The sequence below is a fragment of the Leuciscus leuciscus genome (assembly GCF_965113295.1).
Source record: "Leuciscus leuciscus genome assembly, chromosome: 25".
Taxonomy (NCBI): Eukaryota; Metazoa; Chordata; class Actinopteri; order Cypriniformes; family Leuciscidae; genus Leuciscus; species Leuciscus leuciscus.
Genome location: NC_138724.1, coordinates 18,310,320 through 18,333,445, shown reverse-complemented (window position 1 = coordinate 18,333,445; position 23,126 = coordinate 18,310,320). Strand labels below are relative to the sequence as shown.

The following is a 23,126-nucleotide window of genomic DNA, read 5'->3' as shown; positions in this document are numbered from 1 at the left end:
TACACTGCCACTTAATTTGATTCTGAGAAGTGTCATGTGCCACTGCTTAGTGGGCAGGCAAATAACTTCCTAGTACACAGTGACAGTGGAGGGAGAACACAAACATTACTGCTTATGATGAATAAAATCCTGCTTTTGTTCATTATAAACATTATGCAGATACTTTTTTTTAACCTTGTTTTCTTTTTAATATACATTTTAATACATTTGATAAATTACAGATATTTTATTAGCAATAAATTCTTTTTTTAAATGCTTCAAATTATCACATTTCAAAGTGTCGCATTGATTGCGATTATATTTAGTACAGTCTTGCAGTGAAAAAAAGAAGAAGAAAAAGAATATGAGGCAATATGTTTGTAAAAACTGGCAATAACTTTTCCTTCCACAAAATGTGGCCCTTTTTCTACTCCTTTTTTAAAATTTGGGATTATTTGGAAAGCTTTTAAACCAGTCAATCATTACCATTCAAGCTTCTTCTTTAATGATGGAAAATAAATGTTTTTTGTTTGTTTGTTTTTTGAGAGAGAGAGAGAGAGAGAGAGAGAGAGAGAGTTGAGAGTTGGATGCACATAATATACTGTGCTTATTTGATAAATCTAAGGTTATCCTTTTATTCCTTGAAATTGTTGACTGCGTTAATATGAATGCAGCTTTAAGCAAGTACACTGTAAAGTTTTTAAAATCTTAGGTATTTAATATATATGAATCATTGCAGCATCTGTATTCATGTTGACTCAGTGGTTCTTCTCTTTCCCAGCACATGCCTCATCTTTAGTGTTAGTCATCTTTGCATTATTTAACATTCAGTCTTGACTCAACCCCAGCAGTGCATTCCATTCACAACAGTGCATCAAGATAACTTCATAAGGCTTATCGAGAGCGCTTTTGGATTTTGAGTGATAATTCAATATCTAATTCGAGAGAGTGAGCTGCCAGGAAAGGACCATCTGTGGTTAATTCTTCAGTCAACTTTTGATCTACAGTTTTATTTTAAAGGTTGGGCACTTCTCATAATCTTTGATCTTTTCATCTTTATCTTTTGAACCTTTGATGTATCTCATCAATCCCCTTTTCGTCTATAAGTGAAATCCCGTCCCGCAGCGACTGATGCAAAGCTTGTGGTGCACACATTTCTTCAGTTAATGGCAGTGTATATGTCTTTATCCTTATTTCGGCACGTTCTAAATCATCTTATGCATGAAATCTTTATCTTATCAGCTTTTTGAAGCATCTAAACCATGCAGGGAATTTGTTAACTTTTCAGAGAAAAGCAGGGATCAAGCGGTTGGTCAGGTCACTTTTAATGCTGACATAGACCAGTGCTGGTCTCGGTGGCGCACAAAAACATGCTGCTCTTCACTAGATCAAAAATACTAAGAAAGTCTTTGATAAAAAACTGCATATGAGGCAATATGTTTGTGAAGAACTGACAAGAAAATTTCCTTCCACAATTCCAATTTGGCCATTTGTCAATTCCTTTCAAAAATGTTGGGTTGATTTGGAAGGAATTGATAGCTTCATTAGACCAGAAAGAACAAGAAAGTCTTGCTGGTTAAACTAGTTAAGAAGCCTGGTGTGGACCAACATCCAAAACACAACATATGCTGATCTTTTCAATCGGGGGAACTTGCGCTAAGCAAGCTGATCTCCTTCTTAATCCTCTGGTAATGGAACGAAGCATCCCATTGGGTTCCCTCATGGACGTCCTCTGAAGGACGTCTGGGAAAAAGAGTTTTGAAAAGCTCTGGCTCTCCGTTGTTGTTGCCATGGAGAATGGGGGAGCATTGTGGAGCTCTTAAGCGTTTTGCGCCAAGCTGGGGGGTTGAAGCACGGGCCCCTTTTGTGAAGTGGGGTGAGAAGGAGGGTAGGGGGTGAAATTCGGGGGGCTTCTTAAATCCGAAGGAGGGAGGCATTGTCCACATGCAGATTTCTGTCAGTGAAGACAAAGCAGTTTGTGTGTCGAAACCTTAAAGGAAGGACACAGCTGAAAGAGGAGAGAGTTTTTTGCACTCACTTGGTGTCTGTCTGGTGAAAGAGCAGAGATCAGAACAACAACTGCAAAACTTGTCAGTCAGGCACAGTATGTTGTGACTGGTGTACCTGCGTGACAGTAAAACAATATTCCGGATCACACCACTTGCATGAAGTAGATTTTTATATCAAAAGACAAAGCTTGGTAATGATTGCAGAGTTTGTGTTACTCATAAATAGAGTTAAGGAGTACTGTTCTTCCAGGCACAAGCTGTTGCCATTGGACACCAAAGACTATTTGAAAAAGAGTCAGGAATGGTGAATGGAGGTTTTTCATTGGACTGCACGAGTACAAAGGGCAAACTGGGCTTTATCTTCTCTAACGCTAAGGCTTTGATACTGAATTCCTTCCTTAACAATGAAATGAAACGATGATGCAATCAAGGCAAATTCTTTGTTTAATCTTAAGAATTTTATAAAACTATCGCAGTTCTCCCAAATCAAAGTTTTAAAGCTGCTGACCCAAAAATGAAATGTCTGTAGTAATTTGCCCACCCTCATGTTCCAAACCCATATGACCTTTTTTCTTTTTCTTTTTCTTTTTTTGGAGTACAAAAGGAGAAGTTCAGCAGAATGTAAAAGCTGCACTTTTACATACAATGAAAGCAAACAGTGACCAGGATATGGCTCCCAAGCTCTAAAAAGGTCAAGAAGCATTATAAAAGTGGATGAGGTCAGTAAGATACATATTTTTATTCAGCAAGGATTTCATAATTGAAATACATTATTTCGGCATGTCACTACCTTTACAAGAAATGTAAGGGTTTTGGATGAGCTAATCTAATGCAGAGTAATGAAGGCGGAAGCTTTCAGTATTTGGTTGCATCTGCATTTTGCTGCATTTTTAAATAAAGGCATTTAATGCCTAGGCTAGGTATTAATATTTTATATAAGTGCTTCAATCCTCAACGACCTCTAACAGATACTAATGCATAACCAAGCAGAAGCATGTCTCTTGGCCTTGGGCAGCATTAACAGTTTTGCCCATAAAATCCACACCTTGCAGGGTCCCATTTCACTGTGCTCCCCTCTGTTTTATGTATGTGCTTGAAGGGATCAAAGCAGACCTGCCACCGATGATGTTAACAAGAATCAAAACAGATTCATGAGGGAGGCCGGCCAAGGTGTGGTCTCCATTATCAGGCACTTTAGACCATGCACTCTCTAGAAAGATGCTTTGTTCATTAACTTCTCAGAGTGCAACTTACCACATTCCACACAAGCCATGCCAGGGAGAAAGCTTTTAATAGGCCTTAAGAAGGAATGTAGGGCTTGAACGGAAGATAGATGTTGAACAAGCAAGAAACAAACAAAACTGTACGTTTTGATTGCATAGAATGTTAAAGTGGCATGCTGTCGTTGATGACCACAGAAAAAATATTTTCTGCAAAAACGAACAAATACAGTACATGAATGAATGAATGAATGAGGCATTTATATATCGCTTTCATATGTACTACTGTACACCCAAAGTGCTTTACAATCATATCAGGGAATCTCTCCTCAATACCCATGAATATACTGTATGGGACCATATCATTTATCGAAAACTTTTAATATATTTTTTAATTGGTCATCATTTGATATTAGATATTTAATTGTTCTATAGAATTCCCACTATTTTTACGTTTCATATTTGTCATAATTAAAAAAAAAATTATTTCATAATTATGACTTAGTATGTCTTACTTTTGACTTTTTATGTGATAATTTCAACTGTCATAATTATCTCTATTTCATTGTATGTCAACATTTTGACTTTTATAGCATAATTGACTTTGTGTGTCATAATTTTGACACATAATTTTCACTAAATTTATTATCTCATAATTTCGACTAGTTTTGAATTTGCATGTCATAATTCTCAATTTATACTTTTTATCATAATTTTTTTACCCTTCTTATAATTTAGACTTTTTATATTAGAAGTCTGACTTGGTTTGTCATAATTATTTTGTTTTTCACATAAATATCTTATAACCATGTCCTTTTATCTAATACTTATGTACTTACTTAGTATGCCATAATTTTGACTTTTATCTAATAATTTTGTCTCTTTATCTCATAATTATGACTTATGTCATAATTTGACTTTATCTCATAATTATTATTTACCAAAGCATGTTTATTTTTTTCTTATGTGGTGGAAATTGACTTCCATATTTGAAGTCCTTTTAAAAAACGTTTATGATTTTTCTAAAGGGATCAGCCCTGCCCTCATTGCCTTGTGCTCTCAGTAGCCCCTCTCTCAGCTGTGCCTATTGTGCGACGGGCACCAGTTGGCTCAGCTTCGCAAATATTTAGGTCAGCCATCAGCCGTGAAGTTGCTGTGGCCACTGCCAGTGAAGCAGGACATGTGTCTTGGCGTTGGCTAACTGATGCTTTGGCAGGAGTTTTTTGGGATTCCCTGCTACTTTTGCACCAGCCAACTGCCAATCAGCTGTCCAACTGAATGTTCCCACATGCTTTTTGAGAAGCATTTCAGGACAGATGACTGAAAAGAGACAATTAAGACTGATGTGTTTGTATTCAACATTTTGTATTCTCACCCCATGACACTCAATATTTAAAGCATTAGATCATCCTGATATGACAATTCTGTCATTATTTACTCAACCTCATGCCATCCAAACCCGTATGGCTTCCTTTCTTCTGTTTAGCAGAATGTTCACATTGGTCTTTTCCGTACAATCAACCATAAATTCAGCCCGTATGACTTTTAAGTCTTCTGAGTTGTTATTTGCTGAAAAACGTTTGCTTTATTTTAAGGTGACGTAGTTACATTTGTACTCAGCAAGTACTACATGTACTTACTATAGGGTCAGGGTTAGTTACTTGTAATTATGCATAATTTAGTGTTATTACTATAATAAGTACATGCCGTAACATGTAACTACATCACCTTAAAAAAAAGTGTTACCAAACTTTCCTTCCACTGCAGCTCAAATCTCATTCACATTCAGATGTGCCATACTAGGGGTTAATCGGATCGTAGTTGATCCGTAATCCGTACAGACAAGGCCCCACGGTTCGGTATGCATGTGTTTCACGGATTAATTGCTAAGGTTCACCACCAATTCGGCTCTTGCGCGCTGTTATCTGTGCTCACATTGATTCCTCTTTCGCATCTCCATGTGCTTGAACAGACACATACACACAAAATGATGTCAAAATACCAGTCTCGGGCAAGTATCTCGTAAACACAGTCGGTTGTGTCTTAAGTGAAGAGCCTCGGGACACCAGCATGTGTCCAAATTTTAATCTTAACCATTCGATTTCATCAGAAACGATCTGTAAACAGGGCTTTAAGTGTAAAATACCGAACTTGTCCTTTAATCAAACAACAATAAAAAAATATCTATATTTAATTTATACAGTGAACACTATAATTTTACATTTGGGCCTAATTATTACATATCTGTACCTGAATACATACACTACAGTTAGACCTTACTTTTTTTGTGACTTTGTTGTATTTATCTATGCTTGTATTGTTTTCGCTTTAGTATCGAAATAAGCATACTTAAAGTGTGCTTTAAGTAATAAATGGAAAGCAAAGTTTATTTGTGTGAAAGGCAACCATTCTCATGAAAAGTTGTGAAAATGTTTAGGATATGGCGAAGTTGTACAAAAATGCGTGTCTCAAACCTAAACAAAACCATGATTATAAAAAAAAAAAAATAAGTTGTACTTTTCACATGAGACAAGTTATATCATAAGATATTGCCATCTCATACAAAATATCATGAGAGCTGTCATGAGAGTGCGTGGAAATAGGCGTTTAGACTCAGATTTCTGATTCACGTCATCCACATAGTAGTTGGTAACCAGGAAACCGAGGTTGACATTAGCTGTAGGACAGTTTAACAGTAAGGTGATAACCTCTAAACTTCCCACTGTGTTCATTTGCAGGTCAGCTCCTGTGAGTTAGTGTCTTTAGAGTGTTTATTTAAACTACACTGAAGTATTATCTTTGCACAGACTGTTTGGCCTTTTCCCTCGGAAAACACTATGCCGAAAAGCTGCTCTGTGTGTTTGCCTTCATTCTCAGATTGTTCGAAAAGAAAACTGAACACACTGTCACAGCTCAGTGGTCTTGTAAAGGAGTTTGTTGCCAAGTGAAACTGTGAACATTTCAATGTAGTTTACTTTGCTAGTGTCATAATCTCCACAGTCAGTTTTGAGGGATTCGTTGAAGCTGGACTTTCTGTGGTGCGGTGCTAATTTATTCCATTTAAACGAATGATCGTATAATGTTTTGCTTTGATTTCTGGTTCTGCAGTCTCTGGCATCAGTTGGTACAGTTTCTGCTCTGGACCACCCACACTTGTGTATGATATTCATATTAACACAGCGATTCCTATTTGATTGTATAGACAGTTTTTTGAGAATTATCATTCTTTTGTACAAGCTTTTTCCTGGAGAGGATCCAAGATCACCTGTAGGCCTTTTTAGTTGAGAACGTTCTGCTTCTCTTTTTCTGGTAGGAATAACTAGGTTTTACATGTTTGATGACTGTGCAGTTTTAAGGTTGGATTTCAATGACAATTTCTTACTTTTGTATGATACATATTTAAGTAGTGATGATTACTACTAATGAACTAATGAATAAATAAACTAAGTAAAATTTTCAGCAGTTTTGCTGTCTGCAGATTTAAAGTGCTTGGATCAATTTTCATCAGTAATATGACTTAATGTAAAGTGTCTTTGTAATATTTTATTTTATGCCAGAGTGTTTATGTATAGCAATTACTGGTAAGAGAGTCAACAGAGAGGGAGCAAGAGAGAGACTTAATGCATTTCAGAGTGGCAGTAATATACAAAGTTGGGATTGTATTGCACACCTCATTAAAGAAAAGACAAAAAAACAGGAAACCACTTAGCATTTAAATTACTGTGTTCTTCTCCATATAAGGATCAGATTTCTGGCACTATTTAGCAAAGTTTACTAAGCATATTTAAAAGAAACTTAGTTAAGTAGTTTATGGGATTACTGAGTATTATGAACACAATGGAGCAGGATGTGACCTGTTATAAGCCGTTCCCCTCATAGAAACTTCTGGGAAAATTGCGGTTAGTATTTGACAAATTTGTGATTTGCCAAGATTGCAAGCTTTCCAGGACACTCCATGTTTAACGTGTAAAGATAGGAGGAAATTAGTTTTAGGCTGTCAATCGATTACACAATTTAATTGAAATAATTGCATTAATCAAAATAATTCATGTCAAAATATTTTCTACAGTAAAAACATAGATGGAAAACTTTCTTGCATAGGAAATATATCTTTTTTTAATTACCAATGCCTGTGATGATCACTATTGTGTTTTTTTTTTTGTGTGTTTTTTTAAGAATTCCTATGATATTTAAATATTATTTCATCTCCTTAGTTTTAATATAAAATGGAAATAAGAAGGGTGATGTTTGTTAAACTTAATTGTTTAAATGGAATATGATTGCAATAGCTGTGAACTGTTGTGTTTGTGCATGTGAAGTATGAATTAATATAATTGAATGTGTATGCGTGTCGTTTTTGTGTGCATGTGCAAATGCGTGTGCGTTTAGAAAGAGAAACTACTTGTTGTGTCTGCAACTACATGTCTGGCTTGGCTGACAGAATGTGAAAAGACAGTGTAACAGAGTGGAAACATGTCCTCATTGTCCTGCAATTATAGCTCTCTCCATTCACATGACATAGGGGCCCTTTACACTAGGAGCCCGCAATTGGTACTAAAGAATACGCTGGACCATGAACAATGCCTGTCAAACAAAAGGACAGGGCAAATGTGACAGTGGCCAGATGTACAACACAACACTTAGACACTTTTAAACATTTGGTAATGATAAAGTGGGGATGAATGAAAAGGAAGGTGGATTTTTTTCTTCTGCTGGCCGTCAGACTAGTGGTTCCGATTTTTTTATTTGCTCTGCCAACATTTTCAATGGAACCACCACACACAAATTTGTGTATGTGTGTGTATATGTATATATAAATTATTCATATATTAATTAACAACAGTAATAAACATTATTTTTTCATTAAATTATTTATTATAAATAAATTGTAATAATATTATATAATAGTCAACTTTATTTTTTGCAATATTTTTATAATAAGCATCAGAATAATATATTCATTTTCTTTCCTTGTAAAAATTATTATAATATTAACAACAAAAGCATATACAATACAATTCATTAATTTGTTTATTTATCATAACATTATTATTATTATTATTAGGGATGCACGATATATCGGCCACCATATTGGTATTGACCGATATATGTTAATTTTTAATGTTATCGTTATTGGCCCGCTAAGAAAATGTGGCTGATATATTAAAGCCAATAAAAAATGTATTATGTTCTTTAGCTGAGACACTTCAGATGCGCACTGTTTGCCATGATGGTTTTGAATTGCTTAAAATATGATTGGAATTACTTCAAAAAGGGAAAATACAGTAAGTGCAACATGTACAGCGCAAGTCAGTCATATAGGCTACATAAAATCATAATGAGAACATTATAATTGTGTGCTTGGGACATGGCTTTTAATGGTGAGATTTTTGTTTTTGTAATTAGGCCCTCAGAAATTATATAAAATTTTGGATTAAGATTTATCGGCCAATATATCAGATATCGGCTTTCAAATATAAAGAATTATCGGTATCGTCCAAAATTTTCATATTGGTGCATCCCTATTTATTATTAATACTACTACTACTTATAATAATAATAATACAAGCAGTATTATATATACTTTTTTGCAGTATCAGATATATTCTATTATTGTATTCAAATAAGTATCAGATCAGAATAATGTATTTATACTTTTCCTTGTAAAAAAATTACAACCGGTGATCAACACCTCATCCACAACAAACCTTGTATTGCTGTTCAAACAGTGTGAATAATGATCATAAAACTGTGAAGGTAGAAGTGCTTGGTGAACAATCACATTGCAACATGAATTGAGCTCCATGTTCAAGCATGTTCATAAAGTTCATCTCACTCTCAAGAATGTAAACTTACCACCTGCCAGCTCCTGACATGGCATTCATTTTGGTTTAAACATTAATCGACTCCCTCAATGTACCTTGTGTCTTTACAGATGGACTCCACCAGGTCTCAGCCTTCTGCACCCTACGTGTGACCATCATTACGGATGACATGTTGACGAACAGCATCACCGTTCGTCTGGAGAACATGTCTCAGGAGCGTTTCCTCTCCCCTCTGCTCTCACTCTTTACTGAAGGTGTAGCCGCGGTCCTGTCCACCAGCCCCGATGGCGTCTTCGTCTTCAACGTCCAAAACGATACGGACGTCAGCGGCAGCATTCTCAACGTCACTTTCTCGGCCCTGCTCCCGGGTGGAGCTCCGGGACGTTATTTCCCATCAGAGGAGCTGCAGGAGCAGATGTACCTTAACCGCACCTTGTTGAGGCTAATCTCAACTCAGCGCGTCCTGCCGTTTGATGATAATATCTGTCTGCGTGAGCCCTGTGAGAACTACATGAAGTGTGTAGCCGTTCTGAAGTTTGACAGTACGGCTCCCTTCGTGGCATCCAACACGGTTCTTTTCAGGCCCATACATCCCGTGAACGGGTTACGGTGTCGATGTCCTGATGGATTCACTGGAGACTACTGTGAGACGGAGGTGGACCTTTGTTACTCAGGCCCGTGTCAGAACAACGGGAAGTGCCGCAGCCGAGAGGGGGGGTTCACTTGTGAGTGCCCGCAAGATTTCACAGGTCAGTATCTGTTAATCTATCTATCTATCATCTATCTATCATTGCTTGTTTTAGTTTAAAGGTATAGCGGAGGATCTTTCCAAATTTTAGATAAGACCCGCCCTCTCCACTTTTTGAAAAGTTTGATTGATTCACCAGAATGATTGACAATTAGGAGGACCAATAGTATAGGTTACCCACCAGGAAGTAAAACATCCTCCGCTATGCCTTTAACATTTCAGTTACATGAATTTCTTTTAATGTCATCAGTTCATTTTAAATCTTGAATTGTATCCTGTTGGCCACTTCGGGATTTAATTCAGAATTAAGAGGCACTGTCAATTAAATTCTGAGTAGCGCACACACACAATAATTTACCCATTTCATTGACGGCCAAGTGAAAATTGCAAATCTGTTTGCCTAGAAAAGTAATACAACACCTCTTCTCAACAAACGGCATGATTTGAGGTATGATTCACGTCAAAAAGTTGCTTGCTGACTTTGAATGCTTAGTTTTAGGGATTTATTCACATCTCTAACCCAAATCCAAGCTAAAGTTAGGCTAATAGGTATGTGTGCCTTTGGAAACACTGCAAATATCAATAACCTGTGTTTTGATATAGTATGGTTGATTTCAAATTGGTTGCAAATTGTCATCTTCTCAGTTGCTCAGACTGTTGAGAGCGCCATTAGTTTTGCTTCTGTCATAGCTTGAATGGAGATAAGCTCTTGTTGGAAGGAATTATCCTGTGTAAGTTTGACAGCAGGAACGATATCCAGACCCTCAGTCCCGAGGTTCAGAGCTCCCGCACTGGATCATTCACTTTGACAGCTTCTGTCTGTTTGTCAGCTCAGGTTTCCTAACTACAGTAAAGAGTAGTGAACCCCTGCCCTGTCAAGCCCTCAGGTAGTATGTGGTCATAACTAGAGGTGTTGACAGTGGCCTCTGTAGTTCCTCTCATGGGTTTCTCTCATTACAGAGTAATGTATCCCTTTAATTCCTCAGAAATGAGGGATTATCTGACCGACATTTGGATCATTACCTCTTTGGAACCTCTTTTGTGTGTCCCAGTCGACATAGTTCCTCTGGGCCCAGATCTTGTCAAGGTAATGGCAGGTACACAATAGTGTGCACACCAAGCTGGCCTGGAATCAGAGATACAGGATTACAAGTGCAACAAGGTAAAGTCTTCCAAGCAAACCTCAGATGTTTGTTCCGCAGCTGCTGCATTTGTCAGCATGGTGATGGATTTTTGGGAAGATTGTTATCGGCATGTTTCTGTGTCCTGTGCTGCGGGTGCGTCTATCTCAGTGAAAACAAACCAAACAAACTATATAAAGGTTGTACAAAGACATATCTATCTATCTATCTTTCTATCTATCTATCTATCTATCTATCTATCTATCTATCTATCTATCTATCTATCTATCTATCTATCTATCTTTGACAGTCTATCTGTCTGTATAAACGCTGTAAAAATATATTTCTTATTGTTAGTTTACGATAGTTAATGCCTTAACTAATGCTGAAAATGAGACCTTATTGTAATGTGTTACCTTAGTATTTATGGTCATTAATATATATATATATATATATATATATATATATATATATATATATATATATATATATATATATTTTTTTTTTTTATTTTTTTTTTTTTCACCTGCTGTCAATAAGTGTGGCAAAAATAATGTTTTGGGCCATGTATGCAAGGATTGCTAAAAAACACTCTGGAAACAAAATCATCAGGTTCAGTTGACCTTTATTGCAATATAAAGTTAAGAAGTCTCATCTTTCAGCTACGTGTTTTTCTTGAATTTAATCTTAATTTGGTCAAATGCCCCTAACACAACCTCAAAAACATTTACCGTGATAAATATCAAAGAAACCCTCTGGCAAACATCTACCTGTAACAATGTGAATGATGTCACTTTTGCTTGCAGCATCTTCCAATAGCGTTCTGTCATCGGTTCACCCCAGATCTCATGTCCCGTTATGAGGCTAGTGGAGCATAACAGGTGTCTTACAGACCACCAGGGCTCTTTCATTGTTCTTCTGTTGCTTGGCTTTGGTCCTGTTTCTTTAGAGTATGAACAAAGGTTAGTCTGGGTCAGTGAGCACAGCAGCCTGCCTGGAATCACTAAGCAAAGAGGACATGGTGGTCAACGCTTTCTCTGAAACCTCGTTTGGACAGAACTGGAAGCCTTTGTCCTGTTGGAACTAAAACTAAGCTCACTCAAGTGGCTGGGTTAGAAGGTTGGGTGAAGGGAACAAGTTTCCAATTATTATCTGAAATTGAGTTCCATGGCTGAATTGCACTTAGTATGTGTCAGTGGACGTATGAAATGTGGGTTTGTTACCTCGTTTAGATTGGTCCAATGGAAGGACCAATCAGCATCCAGGACCTGAACTGTCCATTTTATTAAAGAATTAGTTCAACAAAAAAAATGAAAATTCTGTCACCATTTAGCAAACCATAAGGTGGAGTGTGTCAGAATTGAACAACTTGAACTTTTGTCTGCAAATTCTATCACAGTAGAGCCTTTTACATTCTTTAAAATGAAGAGTATTTATTGGCATCTATGGTTCCATGAAGAACCTTTTACATCCATGGAATATTTTCAATGCACAAAAGGTTCCTTATTGTGGAAAAAGGTTCTTTAAGCACTGCACTGCAACACCTTGGCAACAATACCCTAGACAATCAACTTTCACACCACTCGTATTTTCTTCAGAAAGCATAAAAAGCAGTTTGTTGTAGTAATGTTTCTCGGGTATTTTCTTTTCAGGAGAGCGCTGTGAGGTGAACACGCGCTCAGGCCGCTGTGTTCCAGGTGTGTGTAAGAACGGAGGCAGGTGTGTGGACCTTCTGGTGGGAGGTTTCCTGTGCCAGTGTCCTGACGGCGAGTACGAGAAGCCCTATTGTGAGATGACCACACGCAGCTTCCCTGGCCAGTCCTTCGTCACCTTCAGAGGCCTGAGGCAGAGATTCCACTTCACCCTCTCCTTCATGTCAGTAAACCCTCTAGAGTTACGCCATCTATCACTTCATCCACCCAGCCATCCACCCATCCATCCATCCATGCTCTCTAGACAACATTGTCTATTAGCCGATGGTTAGCATTATTTTTTATTACTATTAAATACTATTAAAATAAAAATATCTGATAATAAATAAATGTTATTAATAAAATAATATTGTTATACTTTTAAAATAAAATATCTTATAATAAATAATAATACATAAAATACTATTAAATTATTCCGTAATAACCAATACATTTTACATATTCATAATACAATATTTGTAATACTATTAAAATAAAAAGATTGTAATACTATTAAAATATCCCATAATAAACAATTAAATTAGATATATTATTAATTCAATCATATTTTAATACTATTAAAATAAAAATATCTTATAATAAAATGATACATTTATTAATAAGATCATGTTTTGATACTTTAAAAAGAATAATCTTATAATACATAAAATACATTTTATTTAATAAATAATACAAATATTTTAAATATATTAAGATAAAATAAAAATCTTATTAATTAATGATGATAAATAAAATTATAAATTTTATTAGTCAAAATAACACATTTAAATTGTAATACTATATTAATATACTTTACATTTTAGTTCAGGTTTAGTTATTTGGTTTTGATATTTTCAGTTTAGTTTGTATTATTTTGACATATTTCTATTTCGTTGTATATGATTTTTGTCACGTTTAGTTAATAACGTCTGATTCGCATCCAAATCTCATGCAGTTCTGTCCTGGGAAAATGTCCTGCTGTTAAAACTTTTCTAAGGGTAAACACCTGTTTAACCTCTACCACGTCTCCTCACTTTCCCATTATGCCATTTATTAATTACCATGTAACCGATCTAGCAAATTAGACACGAATGCATACCAGCCACACAAGGTCTTCTCATGACAAACATGAAAACAGGATGCCGCGTGCGATGAGGTATCTTTGTTCGTACTTCCTGTGAGTCTGCCCCTTTGCCATGTGCAATCTGACACCTCTCCCCTGCAAAAATCCCAGGTGCCCTCACCACAGGGCCAACTGAGATACCAGAGGTTGGCAAACATCAGAGTATCAGTTTCCCCCGTCCATTACAGCGTCATTACCTCTAGCTGTGTCTCTTGGCAGCTTTTATCACTTCCTTTTCCTCCACTCCCTATCTTTTTTTACTCTCCTGTCAAGCATGCATGTTTTTGTTGTGAGTGATCTTAGGATGTTCCTGGACTCTTGATCTGTGGATCAGAAATTAATATTTTTTTAAATAGAATGTCTGATGAATATATGATAAATCTGTTGTAAAACATTTTTTGTAAACCTATTTAAGAAACTTTTTGAAATAGCCTGTGGATCTTACTTTGAATTGAACAAGCTAATTGTTATGCATTAAGGTTTGAATTGAAAAAGCTAATTATGATGGTTTTGAATGTTTTTAATTTTTAATTTATTATTATTCATAGGTTTGCTACCAGGGAGAGAAACGGCCTGCTGCTTTATAATGGCAGGTTTAATGAAAGGCATGATTTCATTGCAATTGAAATTGTCGAAGAGCAAATCCAGCTGACCTTCTCTGCTGGTAAGTAGTTGACTTTCTCTAAACGGCACCATTCAATTAATCTGTATTTTTAGTTTTAATATAAAAATAAAATGTTAATAATTTAGTTTATTTAAAAAAAAATTATAATTAAGAACAGTACCCAATGTTTTTGTTTAATGAAAATACCCAAGAAACCAATGCATTTCAAAAAAAAAAAAAAAAAAATCTTTGTGAATGATGACACCTTCACATATTTTCAAAGTTTTTACATTTTTAATCAGATTTTAAACTACATATATTTGTATTGGATCGAGTTTGTAGTTTTGACTTTTGTTTTGTTGCTGAAACTACTAACAACTAACTGGTTTTCAATCGGTTTGAATCTGAACAAAGCCTTAGAGTCCTGAATATTCATCAACTTTTTTTTTTTGAGTGTCAAATCCCAAACATTAGTGCGTATTTGCTCATCCAGAGCTGTGCCAAAGGAAGCAGGTGGCCAAAGAGCATTAAAACACACTTCCTCTGTCTATCTGTTCCTTTGTTTTGTTGAACCTCACACATCAACAAGAGTTACTGTCCAGTCAATGTGTGTGAAATACCACGTACTGTCTTTTTAACAGGTCAGATTTTTTTTTTCCAAAGGAAACACGATAGTGGAATTCATCTCTAGAGTGTCCTAGTATTAGCAGATGCTTGTTACGTCTAACCACAATACTGAGGGTCACCCGTCCCCATGAGCTGAGAATAAAGACAGTGAAAGGCATTTCCTCCACTGTCCTGGAATGTAAAACATCAGACAACACAGTGATTCTGGTAAATTATGAACCCTCAGAGGTCAAAGGTCCATCCCAGCTTACTAGCCATCACTCAACTTAATTAAGTTGGAGAGAGATATATAAACAACTATGAACAACTGAGGGAAAGGGCTGACATGGGAGGTCCTGACATGCCATTATCTCCTCGATAATGATTTACTTTTTTTGTCCACTAGACTGGAAAAATGCCACACATATTAAAATACTCAAGGTGCTTTGGAGCCATTTTGTTAGTCTGGAATTTAGTGTTTTGGGAATTGTATTGTATTGCACATTGTGTTAAGCTATGTATATATGAAATGCGATTATCACTAGCAAAATTACTGAAGAAATGGTTTCCTCTTTCCTGTTATTTTTGTTTAGGAGAATCTAAAACCACAGTGACTCCATTTGTAGCTGGTGGGGTTAGCAATGGACAATGGCACACTGTACATCTACATTACTACAACAAGGTAAGTCATTTGTACTGAACACAATGAGAAGGGGTGGTCAATGTAGTGCATGTGTTTGGAAAGTCAATGGACCTAATTCATGAAGCATAAGCAAAATGAAATGCTGTTTACGTCGTTCTTAAATTCATTAAGCACATTATTGCATTGATTGCGCAATGCATTATGCAAGAATGGTTTTACGAAGAATATGCACAAATTTGTTCTGATTGTACTCCGTGAATTTTTTTGGTCCTACGCCAGAGAAAGTCTCACAAGTCGCGTGCTTCTTGATGAGATCATTGCCTCTGTGTCCATATTTCATGAAAGAAGACACGTGATATCAGCGGCATCTCTAGCTGTATCAAAGTTCACAGCACCTTCTAAGAACTCTAGTCAAAAGAAACATCTTGTATTTCTACGTCTTTTATCCTGTTCAGTTTTTCAACCCTCATATTTCATTTGCTGAAATGCAGCTTTCATGAAGTTTGGTGCGTGTGTAATATGTCATGTGTCATGTTTCATGTTTCACGGCCAAAAGCTAGTTGTGTCTTCTCTTTTACCTGGGTGTCTTATTACACAGCTTCTTGTTTTTAAGAGTATTTTGTAACTCATAGTATTATTTAATAAGGTATTCAATCCTTGTTCTTCATGTTTTGAAGCAGTAGTTCTCAAGTTTTTTTTGTTTGTTGTTGCTGAATTACGAAAACCTTAACCTTTTGTAGTTACACATGCAATTAATTCAGCTTGAATGCTTTAAGCTCTCATTAACCCCTTCTTATGTTCCTAAGTGACCTTTTAGTAACCTTATTTACATGCTGCCTTACATTAAAACAGTATTTGTAAAAAAAAAAATGTTTAGCAACTAATTGAGTCCGTCTCAGTATTCCTGAATTGAAACATAATGAACCTTTAGAGAATCTCCCTGAAGTCTCTTTAAAAAGCAACCTTTGTCCCTGAGTCAACATCCTGAAGGTTTCTCTTTTTGATGGTCCTTAATTTCTTTTTAACCTCGACCCAAGTTGCACTAAACAGATGAAAGCCCAACACAGACCAGTAGTTGCATCCAAAATGTATATAATATAATGTAGCATGCAAGTTTGCGAGTGTATTATTGAATTGGAGCACCATTTACACTTGTAAACTCTTATGGAAGATCAGATTCTAAAGACGTCTGTTTAGATTCAATGTCCTTTTCCCCCCATGCGTATGTCGTGCTTGCTCCATTGTGGCTATATCTCCCCCTTAACCCTGTCATTTAACAAGTCCAAGCTCAATATAGTCTGATCAGGAACGCAGACAATAGCAAACCCCCTGTTGAGTTAATCTGGGACTACAATGACACACTTGGAGTTTCTAAAAGCACCAGATGGCACGCTTTTTTCTTCTTCTGCTGCACATGAACATAAAAACACCCAGCCTATTATTGTAAATCTCCTGAATGCTTTTTTATTTCATGAAATAAAACTATGAAAGATAATATGACCATATGGTAAGGTTGTGGTGAAGTTAACCTTTAAATGCATGAATGTTTTGGCAATCATTATTACATATTCGGGTCTTTAGCGACATCCGTTTGGCTGGTTTTATTTTGATTTCCGAAACTTTCTAACAAGATTTGGTTGAATTGTCTGCCATACCATATTGTGAAATGGTGTCTCAAAAACTATGTAAATCACTTCTATTTGACCCCATTTATCTTTGCTTTCCAAAGTTCAACCTATGTGTTATTTTGTCTATAGACTTGAGTTGTCTTTGAAGACACTTTCAGATATTTACCCTGAGTAATAATAAGCAGACACAACAGGGCGCAGCTGTAATGCAGTGATGCTTTGAAATGTTACTCTTTATTTTAAAGTGTCTCAGCAAGTGACTGCCTACTCCGATTTTTACAAACAATCCTTTGATGATGGAAAGATTTTTGCATTATTCACAGTTTGGCAGTGAATGTGGTCCTTTATCCCTGATGGGTTTTTTGAGACTTATTGTTTTTATGTTTTATGTCCAGAGACCCCAATGATTTTTTCACTACAGATTTTGGGGTAGGTATGATTTTTATATATTTTTATGCTCACCAAGGCAGCATTTATTTGACCAAAATTTGTATATATTTATTTTCAGCATAATTACTCCATTCTTCAGAGTCACATGATCCTTCAGAAATCATTCTAATATGTTGATTTGTATAGAAAGTTCAAACGAAAAGTATTTAGTTGACCTTGCTAAATGCTCATGGTAGAAAATTGTATTAAAAGAAAACAAAATGAATTGGAATCAGTATATTTCTACACCGTGTACACCAAAAAAGCTTAGCATGTAAAAATGAATTGCATTTATACATATTTTGTATCTGAAGGACATGGAGGACGTTTGAAGTGTGATAATCAGATGAAATTTGTTTTATAGTCAGTTCTCAAACGATTAAGAAGAATCTTTAAATACCTACTTGTATTTAAAAAGAATATTTTTTTGAGCTATTACAGACAGCTTTAGGTTTTCACTGACCTCAAACAGAGCATAGTGTTGCCCAACCTTTTCTACCTTATAATACAATACATTTATTTTCCAGATTTTTTTCTGACTGAATAGCACATTTGGAAAGGAACAAACTCATGTTTAGGCCCCCGGAATCCATGAAGCGTTGTTTTGATCTTTGAAACAAAAAGGCTGATGAGTTACAAGGGTGGAGGTTAACAGCCGTTGTCGGGATTTGTGTGCATGTGTGTTCCTGAGGGCATTGAGCTTGTCATTGAGTTCATTTTCATCGTTGGACTCAAGACAGCAGAGATTTGGGGATCATTAAGGCGTTACAATGGAAGCGGATCCTTATTATGAGCGGCAGATGGTTGAGTTGCGGTGACCTCGGGTCGTGAACACTCTGATCCTGATGTTCGTCGTGCACCTGATAAAAACTGTAAAGAGATGCACGTCCTAGCAGTAGAAACATGATATTTGAATGGTATTCGGTCTGTTAAAAGTGTCTCAAACTGTTTTTTCACACCTTTTTTTAAAGCTAAATTGACTGCTGTTGACTGAGCTGTCCGCTTCAGGCCACGATCCTTTGGATTTATTCCATGACACTTGCGTCAGAGTGTAGGAATTCTCCCATTCATGGATATCCTTGTTGACCAGTTTATCAGTCTACTTGCATTTCCTTTTTCATCTCCGCTCTCTGGAAGCAACTGAGAGGAATATGGCATCTGATTTATGACATTTTTAATTTTTAGTTAGAGGTTTATTTATTTAGCATTTATACATATACAATAACAATGAGTTGAATATAAATATTAACATTTAGTTATTTATTGTTATGCAATGTTGAATATAAATATTGACAGTCATTTAATATTAATTATCACTTTGATTTATAGGCAGCATAATAACAACAACAATAATTATTATTATTGTTATGTTGCAATAATTTGCAGCAAATGTATCATCGTTGTTGTTCTGGTAACAGACAAATACTTACAATTTATTTTTTTCGCTTTGATTTCAGCAAAGGCTACACAGATAACTAGATAGACTTAGTTTGAATGGTGACCGCAGTCTTCAGGAGTGAGTGATGTTCACATCACACCAAACTTTCACTTGGAAAATGTTTAACACCACAGGGCAGACATCAAAGATCAGCTCAACACATCATTCGCACCACAAAATCAATTTTAATGAGCTGAGAAAATTTCAAAAAACCTCTTGCGTGGGGGAGGGGTGTTGCCAGATGATAATACAAATTTCTGCAGTTTTTTTTTGGAAGCCGTTTGGGTCTCTGGGGAGGTTGTACATGAAATGATGTGCTCTCTTTGTCTGGTATCTCCTCTGTGCCAGCGTCTCGTTGGCATAATCCAATTAGATGAGCTGAGAAGGCCAGAATGTCACAAGGGGGGTAAACAATCATCTCATGCTGTGTGTTAGAGATTACAAACAAACAAAATCTATCATTGCTCCGATCCACAAACTTTGAAATTATGTTCCAAGATTTTAGAAGAAGATTTAAGAGACATGTGTGATCTTCATTACATTAGATGATGGGTTTTCAAATTACAGATGTCCTTGCGAGGGATCCCCATTTATTAATTATAAAAGCATCTATATATTTTATTGTGTAAAGAAAACAATTTATAACAGTACTGTAAATAAATGTAACATATTTAAATTTGACATACTAGAAATTTACTTACATTTTTTTTCTGTTAATACAAGGAAATATGTAATCTCTTTAATTTAACTACATAGATTGTTTTAAGCTAAGCTTTAGTGTCCAGATAACTGTTGGGGCCCACAAATTAACTTTGTATTACCATTCAATTTTAACTGTTAAGATTTAAAGACATAACTTTTTTTTATTCAAGCCTAATATAGGGAGTCTTGGCGTCCCTCATGGCCCGTCTGAGGAAAAGGTTGCAGTGGTTGCCGTCGACGACTGTGATGTGGCCATGGCTCTGCGTTTCGGGGGACAGATTGGGAACTACAGCTGTGCAGCCAGTGGTACCCAAACAGGCCAAAAGAAGTAAGTGTTTTCTTAAAGTAAACATGAGACTGCTTTTACAACCCATTTTACGAGTGTAGCATATTTTGTGAATCAGGATATTCAACAAGAATTTTTTTTTTATTAAATAAATAATATTTATTTTTTATTTTTAGATTATTGTTATTATGCAGAGTTAAATATAATATTATTTTATTATTTATATATTTTAATTATCCCTTTGCTTTATTGACATAAGCACTCTGATGATAATAATAATAATTATTATTATAAAAAAAATAAAAATTGTGATAAACCTAGAAACATTTTGACCCAAACAGGCCACTTCTTAAAGTCAACATGAAACTTGCACAATACTTAAGTAGTGTGGTGTATTTAAGAGTGAAACAGGATATTCATAAAAAAATAAATTTTATATATATATAAATAATTTATTATTGATACTTATAATGCTTGTTTATTTATTTAAAAATATATATTTTATTGAAGCCCCCATATATTAAATATATCATGAAATTGCATGTTGAGGGCAGATTTCTTTTCTTGGTTGGCGTATTTCCTTTTGAAATAGAACATCTAGCCTGGCCAATACCTACAATCTTGTTTAACATCTTTTTTGGGAAATATGTGACATTGCAGAAGTAAAATGGGTTGCAGAAGCTACAAAACATTTAGTTTTTAAGGAATTGTGATTTCATGTGGAGTTTTCATGTTTGAGTTTGTGATCCCTTCCTGATAAATTGCACTTCCCAGTCTGTCAGTTCTGTCTCCCACATTCATTCATGTTTCCACCATCTAAAGCCCTCACGGACATGATATTGTGTGCTGAAAGGGAGAGTGTGACGAGACAGAGGAACTTGAGTACACGAAGGCATGCTAACCACCGACGGGTGTTGAATAGCTGATCATTAAAGGAGATTACAGAGCATTCTGCTTCTCCCATTTCACTCCATTTTTCCCCTAATCTCCATCAATCTGCACTCTGTCTCACGTCAAACAAGTTTTATGGGCTCTACAATGGGAACACACTCTCGGCTTATCTACTGCTGGGATTTGCTATTGTAGGCTAATTGTCTGTCTGTGTGGAGAACAGCACAGTGTTAGATGGTGGAGCTCCATCTGAGTTAAGTGGAGATATGGTCCGTAAAGCCTCTGAAATGCAACTGCTAGGGTAAGACCATATGCTTGCAGTAAGTGCTGACCCATAAACCTACAGATCTATGCGGATTTATGGTTCACAATATGAATTGTAAATTAAATGTACTGCTATCCGCCAGAATGTGAAGCCCAGATGCTGAAATACAAAACCGCAGCATATCTGGTGACAATAAAACTCTCAAATAAAACGAAATATTATTCTGAATAAAAAAATATCCTTTTAATAGCTCTGCGCATTTTATTTCTAATGGTTCTTTCTTTTTTTCTTGCAGAGCCTCCTTTGAAAATACAAGATTATTTTCATAATCTGATAGCCTTTCTATGAATGATAGACTATGATGGATATGATCATTGCTGCCAGATGTTGGCATATAATAGTGGATAAATATCTGTTTTAAAAGAAAAAAGGCTATGAAGGGCATTAACCCAATTTGCCGGCATAGTAGAAACATCTTCACCCTTTATTCAAATATTATGAAAATAGATTTTCCTAGCATATTGCATAGTTGTGCTTGGAGACAATGGTTTTATTTGTGTTAACGCAGTGAAACATGCCAAATTTTGTGGACATAATTTTTGGCCAGACTGTCATACAAAGAACACATGCAAAACTAAAGAGAACCATCAAAATATGAATAACTAATCGTGTTGTAGTCAATGCATGCTTTTTGCATGCTATAGTTTGCCATTTTCGCCAAATAAATCCTCATATTTTGATGGTTTAACTTGTAGGGTCTTCAAAACAAATATACCTTCCGGACATCACTATTGGCCACTACTGTATATATATATATATATTAATTGCGTGAACAATACTGAAGGAATAGTTCGCCCAAAAAAGCAAATTCTTTCATTATCTTGTCCTTATTTTTATCCAAACCAATATGTTTGTTTTCTTTGAAATGTGATGAATGAGGGTTGAAAGGATGGGGGGTTTTCTCTCTTTTAAAAAAAAAAAAAGGACAAAAAAGTACAATAAAAATAGCCACTCAACTCATTGTCATCTATTTTTTGCCTAATGGGCCTCAAGGTCTAGATATCTCGGGTTTGAACACACATAAACATTGAATTGAACCAACATTGAACCAATCTAATTTTCAAATGATTGGTTTAATGCCTGTAATTTTTTTTTTTTATGCAACTGTATTATTCCATATAATGGAGAATGTTTGGAACTTGGGTTTTTGTATTCGTGGCTTCAAGAATCTTTCTGTTTGTGTGCAGGTCACTGGATCTTACCGGACCTTTGCTCCTGGGTGGCGTTCCAAACCTCCCTGAGGATTTCCCCATACAGAACCGAGACTTTGTGGGCTGCATTAGGAACCTGACTATCGACAGCAAGCCCGTAGACATGGCCGGCTTCATTGCCAACAATGGCACCTCAGCAGGTTAGAAACTGTAGAAACAAGTGTTCATATCATGACAAATCATAGCTACCCTGATTTATTTTTTAAATAATACATTTTCGAAGTACTATAAAAAACAAAATCAAAACTTTTTCCTCAACTCCCCAAAAATTTGACGTTATAGAAAAATGACAGTAAAAAAAAAAAAACAGACAAAATGTGGCCTCTTTAAATATTTTTTTCTCACAGCGCTGTTTCTTCAAAGAATGTTTTTCTTTCTTAGCTTTCCATTAAGCTGTCAAACTCCAACCCTTAATATTTAAAGTGCACTTTCCCGTTCTATTCAGGTTGTGCAGCAAAACATGACTTCTGTAGCCAGATTGTTTGTCTGAATGGAGGCGTATGTGTGAATAGATGGAACACCCACACCTGTAACTGCCCATTAGGCTACGGGGGAAAGAACTGTGAACATGGTAAGATAATCCTCTCTTTCCTACTCTTTTCTATACATCATTCTTCCTTTGACTTGATTTTGCTTAATGGACACAA

At 35.8% G+C, this 23,126-nt stretch overlaps 1 protein-coding gene across 1 annotated transcript in view; it reads left to right on the top strand.

Moving 5' to 3' along the window:
* The window catches only part of celsr1b (cadherin EGF LAG seven-pass G-type receptor 1b), a 44,512-nt gene that overhangs the window by 5,120 nt on the left and 16,266 nt on the right, over positions 1 to 23,126 (top strand). Inside the window, exons 2-8 of the mRNA XM_082160129.1 lie at positions 9,144 to 9,782; positions 12,555 to 12,777; positions 14,265 to 14,380; positions 15,520 to 15,608; positions 19,937 to 20,094; positions 22,456 to 22,619; positions 22,925 to 23,050. Of these exons, the coding sequence (XP_082016255.1) occupies positions 9,144 to 9,782; positions 12,555 to 12,777; positions 14,265 to 14,380; positions 15,520 to 15,608; positions 19,937 to 20,094; positions 22,456 to 22,619; positions 22,925 to 23,050 (1,515 nt within the window). The remainder of the gene's footprint in view (positions 1 to 9,143; positions 9,783 to 12,554; positions 12,778 to 14,264; positions 14,381 to 15,519; positions 15,609 to 19,936; positions 20,095 to 22,455; positions 22,620 to 22,924; positions 23,051 to 23,126) is intronic.